Source organism: Barbus barbus, assembly GCF_936440315.1.
Source record: "Barbus barbus genome assembly, chromosome: 19".
In the NCBI taxonomy this organism is placed as follows: domain Eukaryota; kingdom Metazoa; phylum Chordata; class Actinopteri; order Cypriniformes; family Cyprinidae; genus Barbus; species Barbus barbus.
In genome coordinates this window covers 31,308,848-31,327,898 of record NC_136747.1, presented here as the reverse complement: position 1 = coordinate 31,327,898, position 19,051 = coordinate 31,308,848, and the positions used below count along the sequence as shown (strand labels likewise).

Below are 19,051 nucleotides of genomic sequence, written 5' to 3'. Positions count from 1 at the left end.
AGTACTTTTATTTTATTAGAAACGAGACACCTTCGCCTATTGTTCTTAAAACTGTACAATCACAAGAGGAAGTGAAATACACAGAGACTCTGGTGCTGGAGATTCAGACAGACACCTCACGCGAACATAGAGACGCGAGGAAGGATATCGGCACACACAGAGAGATGAACAGGTTTATAAAACAAGAGACCGTACAGACGACCGAGGGTTCAGTGTCTCACCAATATGGAGAAATCAAGTAAAAAACTCTAGGGCATTTTCCTGAAGCACAATCAGATATATCTCTAGGCTATTACTCTGATATCATGTTTTTCTTTCCTGAAAGTTCTTTTAGCAGCAAGACACAATGTCTTGTTTTGTCCTTCTCCTTTTAATAACTAATATAGTCTGTGAACAGTGTTGTCATAAAGGTTTCTATATGCTCTATAAAGACGATATAAAACTCTGAAAATGGTTAACAAAAACCTGTCAAGATTCTAATGTCCTGCTTGGAAATCAAGCATCGGTCCTCATATTGCACTGATGCCAGTCTATTGTTTGGCATAACTACTGCACTGGGAATCTCTCCCGCCAGCGCTGTGGAAGTTCACAGGTGGGCAGGAGCCCATAACGTGTGCTGGGGCTTCATTCAAAAGGCTGTAGAAAAAGCCGCTGGTGGGAATGAAGGGAACACAGTGGTCTGATCCAATGGAGCGGAGGAGGAAACAACAGCTCGTCCTCGAAGAGTCCAAGGCTACACAGTCACTGCTGCTCCAACTTAATTTCCCAGAATACTGAGAGTATTGCAGCTGCTCATGCTGGGATATTAAATCCTGCTGATGTTTGGGAATGAACAGACGGTTTCATACTTAAAATAAACCTCTATGAACATAGGTATGAAGACAAGAGGAGAAACATGATCATCAAAATCATAACATGATCATAACAACAAAGAAATAACATTCATAATAATAACTCGTTACAATAACAACAGAGGAATCATGAAAAGTAAATGCTCAGCTCTTTAAAGTCTTTTTCAGGTTTTCAGTACAATTATTTCCCCAAAGTTTGATGGAAGCGTCCAGAAATGCTTCACGCAAAGCGCTAAAAACAAAGACCACAGCGACGGCAGTTCATCTGTGTCCATTTGGCACAGCTAACAACCCCTAGAGGCTCATGGGAGACATAGGCCTCTTGACCGAAGAGAACGCTCTGGAAGGGGCTGCCAAGGGCCAAACTCGAGTGGCCAAGAAAGCGGTCGACCCTCCTGCGGGAAGATTCGCACCATTCCAAAAAGGAATTGCGGAAAAATGAAAGGGCACAGGCAGGCGTCCACACCACCTACTGGACCAGATGGAAGCGTGTTGGGAAAAGCTCTCGATGAACCAACCGGAATCTCTCCATGCACGGAGTTCGGAAAACCCTTCTCCCTGTTCAGACGCCTTCTAATGACTGAGGTCAGTGTCATCTTGAGCTGAGAGCTACTTCTGAAGCTGGAGAGACACATATTCAAATGACAGACGGGTACAGCGCTTCCCTCTCGGGTTCCTCTCTACCTTTCTGCCCTCTGCATGCTCATCCCTTCATTTCCGCTCTCTTTCCCAAATCAAAAGCAGACCGAGGTGTTCAGGTTTAAACGCTGTGCCCTCACACCTCTGTCTGCAGATCGATGATATCTTGGCCCACCAGAGGGATGGTCGTTCCAGCCTTCTCCCATTCCACGCCCTGGAGATCCAGAGGAGACGCCTGCAACGGTTCCATGTCCTTCCGGACCCAGGCCGGAGGAGACGCCTGTGACCTGCTCATGCTCTCCCAGGACCGATCCATTGCTCCCTGCTGCTTATCCTGGAAAGCGACATCAGGAATAGAGTTAGAGACCCTGTATTTGGGAATGAGAAAACGTCCTTCACATGCAGTCGAAAGATCGAGACACTTACGCTGTGGTTTGTCTTGTCGCTTCCAGCAGAGGAAACGCTCCATCTGACGGACTGCAGAGAGAAGAGAGCATTACTCTAAAGACCGAATGACAAGGGTAAGCGAGTAAGTATATTATGGCTGCCCTGATCAGTTCCAGACATGAGCGTCTAGTTTGGCGGCTCACCTTGCTGTCGGATGCCGGTGACTCCCTGTCCTTCTCAGCGTGATGCACCTTCCTATTGAGGTCCTGGAACATGTTCTGATGGCGTTTCCGTGTGTGCATGATTTTCTACATGATAGAGAACGGAACGGTTAGAGCTGAACTGTTATAGATTTAAATTCTTGTAACTCTACAGTGGAAAACTCTGTAGTGAATAATTACCTCAAAATCCAGTTCTGCGTAACGGGATTTCTGCCTCTGTGAGAGTTAAACAGAAAGCAAACTTTAGTATCACGTACATTGCGTAATTCATCAGATGCAGTGTTCAACAAAGAGTAAATGTCATTTCTTACCCCCTCGCTGACTTCCAAAGAACTCATGGACAAGGTGGAGATGGTTTCGCTCTTGGACATCATGGAGTTCATGGAGTCGAATGTGTCGCCCAGACTGCTGGTCACATGACTCTCGCTGGAGATGTTGTGGATGTTCTGAATGGGTGAGTCTCGCTCCGAATACGATACGCTGACGCGGTCGGCGGGGAGGGTCTTGACGGCATAGGCAGCTTGCGGTTCGGCGTAGGTTCCGCTCAGATGCATGAGACGGGCCTGCGGGAGCTCTGTGCTGATGTTGTACTTGCTGGAGTTGCTGGAGTCGTCCTTGGGTTTGGCACGGAGGGTGGAGGTGGTGTTGGGAAGGAGCACATAACCACTGCCATCCGGACAGACGCTCTCGGCCTGAGCAAGGGCCAGATCGGCGTCCAGCTGCTTGAAGAGCTCGCTGTCGCACACGTACACGGGTTTGCCGCAGGATGGGTCGACTCCGCGACCTTTCTCTCTCCGCAGGGTGAGTGTGTGACTGGAGTACTCAGGGACGGGGGGAATGTGGCTCTTTCCACTGGGGTTGGATGGAAGGGTGTGGAAATTCGGGCCGAGGGGCAGGGGCATCTGTGGAGGGGGCATCTTCTCCTCGGAGGAGCTCTTCATTCCACCTGAGGGGAGGCAAAGAGTCAGGTCAGATCATGAGGCATGGATAAGCCTTGGATAAGGCTCCCTAGTTTCTTATTACCAAACATAAGAACTGCTTTATGGCAGGGGTGTCCAATCCTGCTCCTGGAGGGCCATTGTCCTGCAAAGTTTAGCTTCCAGTTTCTAGTAATCCTGAAAACCTTGATTAGCTGATTCAGCTGTGTTTAATCATGGTTGTAGCTAAACTCTGCAGGAACAGGTTTGGACACCACTGTTCTATGGTAATATGAATCTTTTGTTTATATGCTCACCTGGTCGGTTTGAGTCGGTGTCCTTTTCAAAGTCAGACTGCACACAAGAAATAAAAAAAATTATTTATAAATGCCGTTGTTAAAATGTAAAATTCATGAGAATATTTGCACGCAGACTCACCACGAGCTGCGTGTGGCCGTTCTGCAGGGAGTTGCCGGAATCGCCATTCCCGTCATCTTTGCGGTCCACCACACGGCATTTCACTGCCTCTTGAACCTGAAAAACACACATTTATGAGCTCTGGCACACTCAAACACACGTTAAACGCACATGTGCTTTGATTGTGAGTGTACTGACCTCTCTGCGCAGGATGCAGTGCACCATGACAATGATGAATCCCTCCAGAGAATCGAAGACAGCGAAGAGAATCTGGAACAGTGCGGAGCGGCGGTCCGTGATGGCCAACACGGCAGACATCCACGTCAGCGCGAGAAGAGGGAGAACCACACAGGAACTCCACAGCGACGCCCTGCAGGACAGTGCATTTAATACAACACACTCCAGACTCTTCAATGTGACTGGTGTTTAATTGGTTGTGTACAGTATTTCTTACCCAGCCCTCTCTTTCAGTTTAACATCTGTGATGCCGTCCTTGGACACAAGCTTGTTGAAAACCAGAATTCCAATCACCATGTTGACCTGAAAACACACAGAGACGTCAGTGAAGGCTCAACACTGTACATGCTGACCATGAGGTCACCATGAGAGGCTTCTCACCAGAACGACAGCAGCCGCCGGACCCACGAACGAGTACAAGAGACCGCCTTCAAGAGACAACCAACAGCTGTGGAGATAGAAGAAGAAACCCCAGTGTTAAACTCACAAAGACACAGAGGGAAAGAGAAAGATGGGAAACAAGATGGGAAATACTCACTAGTTGACGGTGCTGTAACCTTTGGCTTTGGTGAAGCCGACCGAAATGGCGACGACTAAAGCGGGCAGACCTGAGAGAGAATCCAGAGAGAGTTAAACACACCATCACACGAGTCACACGACACTCTCCAGAATCAACAACCAGTGTTGGGGAAAGTTACTTTTAAAAGTAATGCATTACAATATTGCGTTCCTCTCTAAAAAAGTAACTAATTACGTTACTTAGTTACTTCTTATGGAAAGTAATGCGTTACGTTACTTTTGAGTTACTTTTTAAATCTGGGCAGGGCATTCTTGTTTGTTTTTAATATTAAAATTATTCTTGTACAAATGTAAAAGCCCTTTCACATCAAAAGTGAAGTGAATCTGGCTCAGACTGAAGGAAATGTAACTTCAGGTCTGTCAAGTAGAGAGCGCCGCTCAAACTAATCACATGAAGAATATGATGCAGGAGAAGAAAGTTCAACACTATTCCGTAATAACTAAAATCAAACATAAATGTGTCATTTTTTATTATTAGTATGGTTGAATTGGATCATTGAAGGTCAGCAGCAAAGACATTAGTTAATAAAATGGGATTTAAATACATAAATGGTATTTGTCTTATTTAACATTTAATTATTGCAGGTTTGTATAATATTCTGAGTTTGCATTCAAGTGTTTTTATTGATTTTGAGGAACACTGAATGTGTTTTAGTGCAGGTGAGATGGTAAATACATGTTGATATTTAGTCTAGAACTACAGTAAAATCATGTTGATATTTAGTCAAGAACTACAGTAAGATCGTGTAGATATTTAGTCTAGAACTACAGTAAGATCATGTAGATATTTAGTCTAGAACTACAGTAAGATCATGTAGATATTTAGTCTAGATCTACAGTAAGATGTTGATATTTAGTCTAGAACTACAGTAAGATCATGTAGATATTTAGTCTAGAACTACAGTAAGATCATGTTGATATTTAGTCTAGAACTACAGTAAGATCATGTAGATATTTAGTCTAGAACTACAGTGAGATCATGTAGATATTTAGTCTGGAACTACAGTAAGATCATGTAGATATTTAGTCTAGAACTACAGTAAGATCATGTAGATATTTAGTCTAGAACTACAGTAAGATCATGTTGATATTTAGTCTAGAACTACAGTAAGATCATGTTGATATTTAGTCTAGAACTACAGTAAGATCATGTAGATATTTAGTCTAGAACTACAGTAAGATCATGTTGATATTTAGTCTAGAACTACAGTAAGATCATGTTGATATTTAGTCTAGAACTACAGTAAGATCATGTAGATATTTAGTCTAGAACTACAGTAAGATCATGTAGATATTTAGTCTAGAACTACAGTAAGATCATGTAGATATTTAGTCTGGAACTACAGTAAGATCATGTTGATATTTAGTCTAGAACTACAGTAAGATCATGTTGATATTTAGTCTAGAACTACAGTAAGATCATGTAGATATTTAGTCTGGAACTACAGTAAGATCATGTTGATATTTAGTCTGGAACTACAGTAAGATCATGTTGATATTTAGTCTAGATCTACAGTAAGATCATGTTGATATTTAGTCTAAAACTACAGTAAGATCATGATGATATTTAGTCTAGAACTACAGTAAGATCATGTAGATATTTAGTCTAGAACTACAGTAAGATCATGTAGATATTTAGTCTAGAACTACAGTAAGATCATGTAGATATTTAGTCTGGAACTACAGTAAGATCATGTAGATATTTAGTCTGGAACTACAGTAAGATCATGTAGATATTTAGTCTAGAACTACAGTAAGATCATGTTGATATTTAGTCTAAAACTACAGTAAGATCATGTTGATATTTAGTCTAGAACTACAGTAAGATCATGTTGATATTTAGTCTAGAACTACAGTAAGATCATGTTGATATTTAGTCTAGAACTACAGTAAGATCATGTTCACACACAACACTCTGCACTTACTCCTGATTTCTCTCAACACCAGAGCTGTCACTCAATACATCAGAAACACAGGAACTGGAGTTAATTATTTGAAAAAGTAACTCAGATATTTCCTTCTAAATTAAAAAGTAATGCATTACTTTACTAGTTACTAAAAAAAAGTAACCTAATTATGTAACTTGCGTTACTTGTAATGTGTTCCCCAACACTGTCAACAGCGGCGCACACACTCACCCCATCCCAGGCACAGGAAGCGTTTGCGGATGATGCGGTTACGCAGGCGGCCCGTCACGGCCATGTAGGACTGCCACGCCTCCGTCAGGACCCAACAGAACGAGGACAGGAAGAAGAAATGCAGGAGCGCTGCCACCAACGTACACATGACCTGCGAGAGACAGATGGGACCAGAGGTGAGCTGTTTGTCATCGGAGCTGATGTGAGCTGTGAACGGCCAGCTTCAGGCTCGGTTTATACCTTGTTGCGCACTTGTGTCTGACCGATCAGAATCAGGGCATTGGAGCAGATGATTGACAGACAGAAGTTGATCAGGATCACTGAGCGCTCAGAACGGATGTACCTGAGAAGAAGGGGGGGGGGGGCGATTAATAAAATTCAATCTACCGAACCAGCGGTTTTCAGATTGGGGTCTGAAAGAGTTTAGAGATACATATCCATATTTAAATATTTTAATATGGAAATAGACAGTAATAAAACCAAATTATTCTAACAAAATAGATACAATACAGAATTTGAGACAATTGTAGTTTTATTCTGGTCTTTAATGATGAGATTAATGGCTTTTTAGTTCGTAATATTTTATGTTTTCGTCACACTTTATTTTAGAGTCAAATTCTCACGATTAGCTAACTATTAACTACGCTTTATAAGTACTAATAATCAGCCAATATGCTAGTAATATGCATGCTAGTTAATACTGTAAATTGGTAAAGTGCTACCGAAATACACATACTTCTAGCCTTATTTTACTGTATAAATGTAAAAACACACAGTTTGGATATGAACATCTAATTTATGGGTTCATGACATCAAAACGTTTGCAATGCAACCTTTATGATGCAAGCAATTAATAAACCACACAGCAATTAAATCAAGCAATCAATCAATCAATCAATCAATCAATCAATCAATCAATCAATCAATCAATCAACAGGTAAATTAAGCATTATGATAAGTTTCTTACTTCCACACAGAGACGTAGATGATGATGAGGAGGAGGAGGGTGAGGGATGACACCCCACATCCCACAATCATCGTAACCGACGGCAACAGAGACTTATCCATGTTCTGTGAAGAAACACGGTAACATTAGTGTCAATGCACGCACACACACACACACACACACACGCACACACACAGCTCCCTCTGGATGGAATGACTGGCAGAAACAGGGCAGCTGATGTGAAGGAGACCTGAAGGTGAGAGAGATGCTCCACATTCCTTCACTGCTGCTCCACATTAGCACTATTAAACGACGGCAGGTGTGTGTGTGTGTGTGTGTGTCCTGCAGGTAGACAATTTTCACCTATGAAATTATTAGTGTTACACACTTCACACACCACAGTATGAGTATGGCAAGCCGTTTGGACTTTTATTCCTTCTCAGGATATGAATTCTTGATATCAACAATTAAATTGTCACTAGTAACAATGTTCATTTCTGATATCTGAAAATGTATTCTTGATATCAACAACTGATTTTGAATGGCAGCCTATGGTGACATTTAACTAGTGAAAATACAATTACAGATATACACAGATTTACACGCACACACACTCAAACTGAAGGTATGTTACAGGTATGTTAAACCCGCTTGCACTGCGCGACGCTACGCGTCCAAACAGCGTATCTGATTATAAACGGAAGCGTTGCGTTTGGACGCGTCGCGTTTCAATGCAGGGCTTTTTTCCCTGGTGCTGATCATTACAGCGGGGCTGCTGATGCGGTTGCCATGGCAACTGCTTCTGCGCCAAAAAGATAAAGAACAACGATCTCGATCACACGAACGCATTAAAGCACCGAAGAAATACGTGATTAAAAACAATCGCATCCATCATCGATCATTAGATTCCTTAAGAGCATTGATGATCGATGAGAAGCGATCGATCACAGCACCGCATCATCTCTATTAGCTGTCAATCAAACCGTCGATAGATAAAGACTGAACTCACATGAAAGACACTCAGATCCGATCACTCGATGATGAACGAGGCTGTGATAAACGCTGTTCGGTTAACGGCAGCGTCGCATTTCACTCTCTCTCTCTGTCTCACACACACACACACACACACACACACGGTCCGGTGATGATCGGACACTTACCGGATCGGGGTTCGGTCTTGCGATCACGGCGAAGGTGGACAGTCCGTCACACACGCATGCGGTGCTGGAGTCGCGCGCCACCGATCTGCAGCCGCGCGCGGACCAGGAGCCGAGCAGAGACGCGCTGCGCGCACACACACACAAGAGTTAGATACAGTCAAATAAACCCCGCACACACACACACACACACACACACACTCAGCAGCAGAACAGCTCTTCCAGACTCACACACACACACTCCAGACCACAGTACAGTGATGCTCTCAGATATATGAGACCCTGGAGAACAAAACCAGTCATAAGGGTAATTATTATTTTTTTAAATTGCGATTTATACATCACCTGAATCTGAATAAATAATCTCTCCATTGGTGTATGGTTTGTTATGATAGGACAATATTTGTCTGAGATACAACTATTAGAAAATCTGGAATCTGAGGGAGCAAAAAAATCTAAATATTGAGAAAATCTCCTTTAAAGTTGTTCAAATGAAGTTCTTAGCAATGCATATTACTAATCAAAAATGAAGTTTTGATATATTTACAGTAGGAAATTTACTAAATATCTTGATGGAACATGATCTTAATATCCTAATGATTTTTGTCATAAAAGAGAAATGTATAATTTTGATCCATACAATGTATTGTTGTCTATTGCTACAGATATACCTGTGTTACTCATGACTGCTTTTGTGCTGCAGGGACACAAATGTTGTGTTATTCATATGCAACTGCAGGTATTTCTATCATGGTATCTTGTCCAAATGCTTCTTCTTTGATTTTATAATAAATATTAAGGTTCTTTACTGCCATCGATGGTACCATGAGCCTTCACCATCCATGGAAACACCAAAGCAAAAAGGTTCTTCTGTTTATTAAAATATACTTCACACTAAGAAAAAATGCTTCTTTTAACAATTGATCACTGAAAGGTTCTTTCACTGAATCACTGCACAAAAAAGAATGCTTATTCTGAAAGGCAGTAAATAAGTCCTGATGTTCTTGACCTATTTCAGAAGATCTTCACACACTATTAAATGATCTGATAGCACAGAAACACAACTGCTTAAATGTGTGAACCCCATCTCTGTCTGTGTGCGTGTGTGTGTGTGTGTGTGTGTGTGTGTGTGTGTGAGTGTGTGTGTGTGAGAGTGTTTATGTGAGAGTGTTTGTGTGGGCAGTGGATGGTGAAAAGAGCCATTGAAGGTTTTGAATGTTCTGTGAATATTCATGAGGTCATAAGTGATGTGTGTGTCAGGGGGCGGCGATTCATTTGCATATGATTAGCGGTTGTCAGGGAGGTGTGGAGATGACACACTGTACCGAGGGCAGGAGAGAGTGTGTGACCTTTAGAGCTGCAACAACACACACACACACACACACACACAGAATCACAAGCGTTGCACCCACCTCTCGCTCTCGTCCCAGGCGATGCAGGTCTCGTTCACAGTGCCCTGCAGAGAGAGAGAGAGAGAGAGAGAGATGGTCGTGAGAGGTCTGGTCAGAGAGAGTTTGATCTGTGTCATATGTCACTTCCTGCATAGTCTTTAACTGCACACACACACGATCAGAACAGAACGAGCGATGAAGCAGCATCTACGCTCTGGTTTCTATGGCAACTCACATTGCGCAGATGAGGGAAGTCGATCTCGACAGGTGCAGACAGGAAGCCAGGGTTGGGCTTCACTGTTACCGTGACGACCTTGGAGTTGAGCAGCGTGCTGTTGCTAAGGGAGAAGGAGACGATCGATCGATCAGAATCACTCGTATTGATCAGGTGCACATCAGTCGAGAGTTCAGACACATTTAATACTCATCACTAATCTCGATTTTCCTTTGCTATCTGCTCTAAAGTCACATTTTAATAAAAACAATAAAATTGCATATGTAAAATAAATAATGAATAAAAATCATTAAATCAAACAAAATAAACAATAAATAAATTGAATAAATTGTATTTGATAAATAAAACTGAATTTAATAAATCACATTCTAATGATTTTTGTCATAAAAGAGAAATGTATAATTTTGATCCATACAATGTATTGTTGTCTATTTCTACAGATATACCTGTGCTACTCATGACTGCTTTTGTGCTGCAGGGACACATTTAACAAAAAACATAATTGATATGAAGTGTGTCAGCAGAATGCAAGCAATGTTTGAACTCTTGTACCTCTGGAAGGACAGGATGGGAGCCAGATTTCTGTAGAGAACGATCCCGGTGACAAACCCAGTGCTCTGCTCAGCATCTACACACACATTCAGAGCCGCATTAGTCTCCTTACACACCAAACACACGTCAGAATGTGTGTGTGTGTGTGTGTGTGTGTGTGTACCTGGCACGTCTAGACTCAGAGCGCTGCGGGACACTGTGACTTTCTCCTCTGAGTTGCGGACCCAGTCGATCATCCCACGCCAGCCCTTCAGGGGGAAGGTCACATCAGAGGTCATGGTGCGTGGACGCTTCTGGACACTGAGCTCTGAAGAGACGGTCAGAAACCACAGTCAGAAACACACACTCATATATCCACCTGCTGCCTCGTCCTCCTGACCCGTCTCACACTCACCAAGATTGTCGGTGACCTCGTAGATGTCCTGGAAATCTCTCATCTGACGTCCGATCATGTCAATGAAGTCCTCAACCAGACTGAAGAATTCCTTGATGTTTGCGCCCATCTGCAGCAGAGCAAAACAGCACTGTTAATGCATACTAAAACTATTATAAAATCACTTTCTTTCATTGAAATAAAGTTCAAATGAAATGAAATTCAAATATTAGATGATAAACTTAAACTTTTTTGTCTTGGCAAGCAACTGAAATAAAAGCCATTCACTAAATTTAAGTACTAAACTAAAACTAAAGCTGAAATTGCATAATAATATAATATATATGTATTCACATTTACATTTAGGCATTTAGCAGATGCTTTTATCCAAAGCGACTTACAAATAAGAGTAGAGAGTGCTAGTGTTAGAGGGCATGTGTGTGTGTGTGTATGTATATATATATCAGATAAATACATATGCATTGCATTTAAGCTCAATGTAAATATAAAAAAAAACTAATTAATCTGACAATAGCACATAAAATTACTAAAACAATCTCTAATTAATCAGAAAATATAAAAAAGCTAATTAAAATTATTCATGAATACTATAATAGTGTCTAAACAGTACTAAAATAAGATGTTCTAAAAACACACAGAGAATCTCTCAGTTCTTCCTCTGAATGACTGATGACTGATTCATTGGCTGACGTGTGTGTGTAGGCGCGTGCTGCTGTCGCAGATTGCCATGTGGGTGCGCTCGATTTCTCTGCTTCTTTATTTCTCTTTTTTGGTATGAAGACACAATGTGCTTGTGTGAGGACACATACTTCTCACACACACACACACTCACACTCACACTCACACTCACACTCACACACACACACACACACACACACACACACTCACACTCACCAGTTGAGCTTCGTCCCATTTCTCTTTGTGTGTCTCCTGCAGTAAGTTACTGATGGTGTGAGCATAATTCTGTGGGTCAAACAAATCAATGTTATCAGATCAGTGTTTCCATCACATACACTTATTTCCCATCGTAGTTGCGTGCTTTGGTTTTGCGTACCTCCACATCTGCATTGCTCAGGCTCATCTTTGAGCCTCTGAAGATCTCCGTACTGTTCCTCAGGACCTCCATCACAGCCAGCAGGTCACCGCTGTACTTCATATTATCAGTCGACACCATCCTCACTTTAGACAGCACCTCAGACACGCCGTCCACCAGCTGACCACTCTGAGACCGAGTCACATGATCACGCATCTGGAGGGAGAAGGATGCTTGAGAATCCAGTTCTGAAGCCTTTATGCAAACATGAAGCACTAGTAGATGGAGCTTACCAGGGTCTGGATGTCCTGGAATTCCTTGGAGATGCATTTGACATGAGTTGGGTTCTCCCAGAAGGCTAGACCTATGGCGTCCAGAGTGCATCTGCGCAGGATCAGGCCTGCAGGAGCCAGGGAGAGCAGGGTTAATGCACTCATTCATTAAAATCAGGCCGTGACACACATTCAACACAGAAACCAGAGCTCAGATCATTACCTGTGGCATCAGAAGGGCAGGACACAGCAGCCGTGTCGCCCGCGGGCGTTTTCTTCCACACCACACTGCCGTAGTTCTCTTCTCCGCAGATCTCGTGAGGTTCTGCGAGACACATTTTTATAAGCACTTAAAGAAGCTGCCTCAAAACTGGTGCATAAATGAAGTGCAACATCTGGTTTGAGCTCTCACCTGGGCACCGCTTCTCGTTGCAGTTTCGCAGTTCTGATTTATCTCCGATGCATGGCTCTCCACCAAAGAAAGGTCCTTCACACGCTCTCTGTCTGAGCTGATGGCCTCCGCCGCAGGACTTGCTGCAACTGCCCCATGAGCTCCACAACAGCCATCTCCCGTCCACTAGAGGGCGACAACACACTTGAGTATCTTTCACTTGTTCAGAGCCATTTAGGGCAGGAATTGGGCAGGAATACAGTACCTGGGCAGTCTCTGAGGAAGCAGTTGGTGGTTTCTTGCCATTCTCCTCTGCACTCCGAGCCTCCATACGAGGGGCCGTTACACTCACGAGTTCTGTGCATCGTTCCGTTTGAGCAAGAGGCAGAGCAGGGAGTCCATGCGGACCAATCGTTCCAGGAGCCGTCAACTACGGAGATGGGAAAGACAGAATACAGTTATTATTGAAGTCATCTTCCTTGCTGCATTCGAAAGGGCTTGTGTTATTATGATGAAGAGTGCCATCTGGTGTTGAGATCTGGAATAGCGGTCGGTTGACTGACCTGGGCAGACAGCGATGTTGCAGAACTTGGTCTGTTTGACAGGTCCGCGGCAGGGTTCTCCGCCGTGCTGAGGCTGTTTGCAGGTACGGACACGATCACGATATCCACGGCCGCATGTGGACGAGCACAAACTCCAGGGAGCCCATTCGTCCCACGCTCCGTTCACTGAAGACACACCATCGTTAATCAATCCCTCATTCCAGTCCCCCAGACAAACGAATGCAGGCATTGTGTATATGTGAGCTGCAGTACCTGGGCAGGCGGCGGTGTTGTTGCAGGGTCGGTTCTCTCTCAAAGGGCCGGTGCACTGGGTGCTGTAAGTAGACGTCATGCAGGAGCGTGTGCGAGTTTGCAAGCCTTCACCACAACTCACGGAACACACGCCCCATGAAGACCACGTGTCCTGCTGGACCTCTTCTGCAGCATAACAAAGAGTTTGATTTAGCACAACACTTCCACAACTTCCAGACTGCTTTCTAGTGTTGCAAAAGAGACACACACCTTTCTGAGGGGCCTGGTTTGCCATGACGGTGCCATCAGCATCACGCCGCTGGCCGATGATGGAACGCAGACCTTGACTTCTCTGTCGTACTTGACCTGCACAAATCAAGGTAAAGCCACATGTAAGATCAGAAAACATGCTCGTGCATTCTCTGCAGTGCACCTTTGTGTCCCTGGAGCACAAACGCAGTCATGAGTAGCTCAGGTATATTTGTAGCAATAGCCAACAATACATGGTATGGATCAAAATTATACATTTTTCTTTTATGCCAAAAATCATTAGGATATTAAGATCATGTTCCATGAAGATATTTTGTAAATTCCCTACCGTAAATATATCAAAACTTCATTTTTGATTAGTAATATGCATTGCTAAGAACTTCATTTGAACAACTTTAAAGGAGATTTTCTCAATATTTAGATTTTTTTGCACCCTCAGATTCCAGATTTTCAAATAGTTGTATCTCAGACAAATATTGTCCTCTCATAACAAACCATACATCAATTCAATGCAAAGATTATTTAGATGATGATGTATAAATCTCAATTTAATAAAATGGACCCTTATGACTGGTTTTGTGCTCCAGGGTCACATTTATGGAGGTGGAACTGACCGATGCAGGGCTGAGGGTTGCAGGCCCGTCCCTCCTCCACGACGCCCTCACAGACACCATCCTCAGGCTGGCACACGCGGCTGCGCACCTGGACTCCGCCACCACACTCGTTACTGCACTCGGACCAGCGGCCCCATCCGTTCCAGCCTTCTGCAAACACATCAAACAGACATGCCTCATCATATCACTTCTGTTAAGTGCACATGGTGGGTGAGTAATGCTGAAGAGGAGGACATTCACTGTGAATGAGTCATGATAACACTGTTGACATCTGCTGGTCAGATATGGTATCTGCATGCAAACTTCAGGGCCATAATAGAGGCGTCAAATCAGCTTATTGACAATCGATGTGGCATTGTTTTGTCATAAATGTATGTTTGATGCCGGCCTTCATAACAGCGGGGCAAAAAAGTATTTTAGACAAACAAGAGCTTTTGAACCTTTTCTAAACAAAAATAAGCTTTGAAGGCCAAATGTCAGAACACCACATGAGACGACAGTTTTAAAGGGTGAACTGCCTCTTATACCCGAGGCGCACTTTGGATGTGGTGCTTTTGGAGCCCGGCGGGTTGCTATGACAACTTCAAGCAAAGGGCATTTATTGCTTTAATGGAGGCTTGGGGAGCGCGGCTATTGAGCAGGTGCTCCCGCAGAACCACATCGATAGATGTTTTTCTCTTTTAGGAGAGCATACAATTTTGCCTGCTGGAATGAGAACCTTGCATTTCACACACTTACTCATGATCTCGGCGTCACGGTTGCTGTCTCTAGCGGTGGGCGAGCACTTCTCGGTGTAGACTCCGCCCCTGTAGCAGCCACCTGTCCTCCTCTTGGGCGGCTCCCAGCACTGGCAGGGGGTCATCATGATGCCGCAAGGGTTTCCATGCGTGCTGGTGGCCAGGCAGTCTTCCAGCCATTTACACAGCATCTCGCAGGCTGGCATGCTTGGGTTCCTCTTCCCCACGACTAGAAACTCTGCGTTGAACTGGCTGCCTTCGTCGTTCCCTTCGTCTTCCTCCACGGGCTCCACACCCAGACGTGGCATCACCTTCCGTACCTGCAGGAACTGTTTGCTGGACTCTAGGTAGGCCACCGCGGAGGAAGCGTCGCACAGTCGGACCACCTCGTCGAAGCTCTCCATGCCCAGGTACGTGCGAGAGGTCTCCAGGAACGAGTCAAACTGGAAGGTCCGGATCTGTCGTGGGGTGCAGGACTCGGTAGGCTTGGTGATCTTCATGTAGACGGTGTAACGGCGAGGATCAGGGTTCTGCAGGGTCCAGGAGCACGGCGCTGATTGCAGGGCGGTCTTAGAGGAGAACACACCAAAGAAACGGCTTTGCTCCAGGGTGGCACAGGTGGCAGATGCCGGCCCGGAGGGAGTGGAGATACTTGGGGTGAACATCACACACATGCAAGCGCACAGCGCTAATGAGACAAACCGCCGCTCCATGTTCTCGCTTCAGGAGGTCGGGTGGACCCTTCAGTAGGAGTTAACTGGGCTTCTTTGATCTGGCAGGGGTTTGATGTGTTCACCACGATAAATGCGGATGGAGGGTTTGATTCTTCACTAGAATGATGGGGACATATCTGTGGGAAAACAAGAAACAGAAGGGTCTCAGAGTTAGCACCTGTCAATCATAGCACAACAGTCATTGTAATTATCATACTGGAACAGGTCTGCCATCTGAATCATATCTGTAGTTGAGAGCTGTACCCTCCATTAGCATTAGTGTGCTTTCGAACGAGCCCTGCTGCTAATGCGCGCGCTGCCGTTACACTCAGACTATAATTACAGTGCCCTTCACAGGAATCTCTCTCAGCATCGCTCTCTCGTTCTCTCCTGCCCACGCTTTCACACGTGGCAGAGCCGACTGCGTCAAACTGACGTCCACGAAGACTCAGCTCGCACCCACAAAAGTTCAGCGCTGGAAAGATTCTCACAGCGAGAGAGCAGGATATTTCTGCAGGAACACATGCCCCCTCCCTGACAGAATGCAGCGATTGCAGAACTTTCAAAGTCTGACTGTTGCCATAGCTACAGGTGCTGGAGAAACGTGTGGAGCATCTTTATGCATTTTAAGCTGCACCCCTCTCTTTCCAAGCACAGTCCCTCGCTCTGTTATAGAACTTGTCTTGTTTTCTGGCGCCTCGCTCTCTTTTGCTCAAAGACGCTCATTCAGGAGCAAGATGAAAGAAAGAGAGCAGCTGTGAGTGGTCCTTTTCAGAGAACCAATGTCCCCTTATCTTCATCACCACCTTCCTCTTTCTGAACTGATAGTGTGAGACTGAAAAACTAAAGCTCAACAGTTGCTTAAAATAAGATAAATTGTTGCTCTGCTTAGTTGCATCAGTAATGCAGCTCATGTCTGATTTTCTGCACTCCACTGAGTTTGAGAAACCGGAAGCTTTTAGCTCTACAGAAAATGAGAGTACTTCAGCTCTGCCACTCAACCTCTTTCTATACCCCAAATAGCGGGTTTGAAATTACACATTACATCTGTAGTTATGGAAACAGCTGATTTTCGAAAGAGCTGAAGTAGAGTCAGCAGGAAGTTTGTGAGAAAGAGACAGACAGACAGAGACGGAGAGAGAGACAGATGCACAGAGTTTTGGTTTTTTTAATCTGTGCAAGTGAAGCCAGCGCGCTCATTAACCCTTGATGTCCTCTGGCTGGTCTGATCCTGGGATGAATGTTAGATTGTATCTGATCTGAACAAACACAGACGCTTTGATTTAATCCTGGGAAAGTCTGAGACACACATGGCTCTGCCAAACACACGCAGAGCCATCTGTGAGCTCAGATATGCTGCTAAGACATCTCAATGTGTATCTAGTGCTGTCAGAACAATAACACAAACACCTCATCACTGACCAAACGCACACTCTTTGACAAACAACACTCATTAATGTCATGCACCTGCAGGAGGAATACTTTCAAAAACACTTCATGAGGTTCTTTACCAACATGCCAAACAGTTAAACCATGCATTGCAGCAAAATCAGCAATCAAGCTGTTTGCAGCGAGATGCCATCAGATACGAAATAAATTAATTTCTAGCTATGTGCAAACTAATGACAGCGAGAGCGTGCAGAGTTGAGCCGCTCGCTTATGCACGCGCTGCAGACATTATCAGCCAAACTCTGAAAAGGGGAGCGAAATTATCAGTGCGCAACAACTTTATGTAAACACAGCATGCAGAGTGATTCTAAAATGCGTTGCAGTTAGAACTTAAGGTGCAGATGCTAAAAGCAACTAAAGTGAACTAAAAGCATGTAGAAATTCATGCATTGCGTCAAAACTTTACTCACTAGACATTAGAGTATATCATGCATAAATAAGCATAAACATTAAATAATCTTCTGTCCATAAGATAAGAGTTTGCAAGAGTTCACATACACTGGCAAACGATCTTCTTTTCACTAAAGATAGAAGCATGCAAACTAAATACAAGACAAATAGCACAGCAACAGATTATAGAAGCGGCTGTAAAGAGTGTTTCAGAACCGCGGACAGCGACACAAGTTAAGCGTTAAGCGGCTGTCAAGAGCGTTTCTTCGGAACATCCGTGCATGCAGACCTCCATCCAGCCTCGCACCGCGCATCAGCAGGTGGTTAAGCACCACTGACCAAACCAAGTTTGCAGACCATCATCGATCACATGTGCATAAAAACAAACGGCAGCTTCTGTTACCTGTTACTGAGTTACTCTAGCGTGTCTAACAAGCTCTCTCCATCCGACAGTCTCAAAGTCTTCCGCGGGAATGCTGGGATCGGGTCAAAACGCGTCCAGACGTCCCGGGCTGGATGTCCAAGTCTCGGTGCACTTCACTTCCACAAGCGCAACGGCACAAAGCGACTCTGACCAAACTCCAGAGAGTTTACTACCAACCTCTTCTAAAGCTGCTTCTGCTGATTCTGTATTCCAGTGAAAGCGAGCGAGCAAATAACGGGCGAAGAACGAACGCGGAGCTCCGGAGGCTCGCTTTTCTCGGTCTGCTTTTTCTCCTGTCGCGGTTGGTACTTGTACTCTCGGCTTCGGAGTCTTGCTGCTTGTGGTCTGAAGTGTTTGAGTCGGAGTGGCGTGTGGCCTCCTCGCGCTGCCTTATAAACCCCTCCACCCTGCGTGGATCGCGCGCGCCGGTGAATGAGACAGCGCGCGGGGGAGGGTGTGTGTGTGTGTGTGTGTGTGCGCGCACTGGACACACAGAAAGACGAAGGAGAGCGCCGATGTGCGCACAGACGAGCGCAGAACCGGAAAGAGAGACTTCTCTCACTGACAGCGAGCGTTACATCATTACACCTGATTGCCCACACTAATCAATACCACTGACACACATAATATGATCATTGGAGTACATTTGACTTCTTTGGTCTTTCTAAATTAATGTTTAATTCAATGTGTTAATTACAGTTTCTTTATGTCTGAAAGTTACTCACAAATTCTGAGTGAAGATAGTTTCTACAACACCACTTCTTCCAGTTTACATCATAATCAAGCTACTTAATTATTCAAACAGAATAATAAAATAATCAATTATTAAACAAAACATGTAGACGTAGCATTATTTATTTATTTAATAATTTTTTTAGGTGTGTGTTGGGAACTTTAAGCCAG

At 44.2% G+C, this 19,051-nt stretch overlaps 1 protein-coding gene across 1 annotated transcript; it reads right to left on the bottom strand.

The window, feature by feature from the left end:
• Positions 1-1,626: 1,626 nt before the first annotated feature.
• LOC306885240 (adhesion G protein-coupled receptor B1-like) lies at positions 1,627-15,885 on the bottom strand (the record flags this gene model as incomplete). The annotated part of the gene is made up of 31 exons (XM_079441641.1): positions 1,627-1,824; positions 1,917-1,967; positions 2,081-2,185; positions 2,279-2,314; positions 2,410-3,044; positions 3,333-3,369; positions 3,454-3,549; positions 3,631-3,802; positions 3,887-3,972; positions 4,051-4,117; positions 4,208-4,277; positions 6,387-6,537; positions 6,627-6,729; positions 7,354-7,457; positions 8,493-8,616; positions 9,902-9,945; positions 10,116-10,218; positions 10,668-10,743; positions 10,831-10,974; positions 11,062-11,170; positions 11,956-12,024; positions 12,116-12,310; positions 12,388-12,494; positions 12,590-12,691; positions 12,779-12,943; positions 13,023-13,187; positions 13,321-13,485; positions 13,573-13,737; positions 13,822-13,917; positions 14,436-14,585; positions 15,174-15,885. 31 exons carry the CDS (start codon positions 15,883-15,885, stop codon positions 1,627-1,629), a joined length of 4,602 nt encoding a protein of 1,533 aa, XP_079297767.1.
• Positions 15,886-19,051: the final 3,166 nt, after the last annotated feature.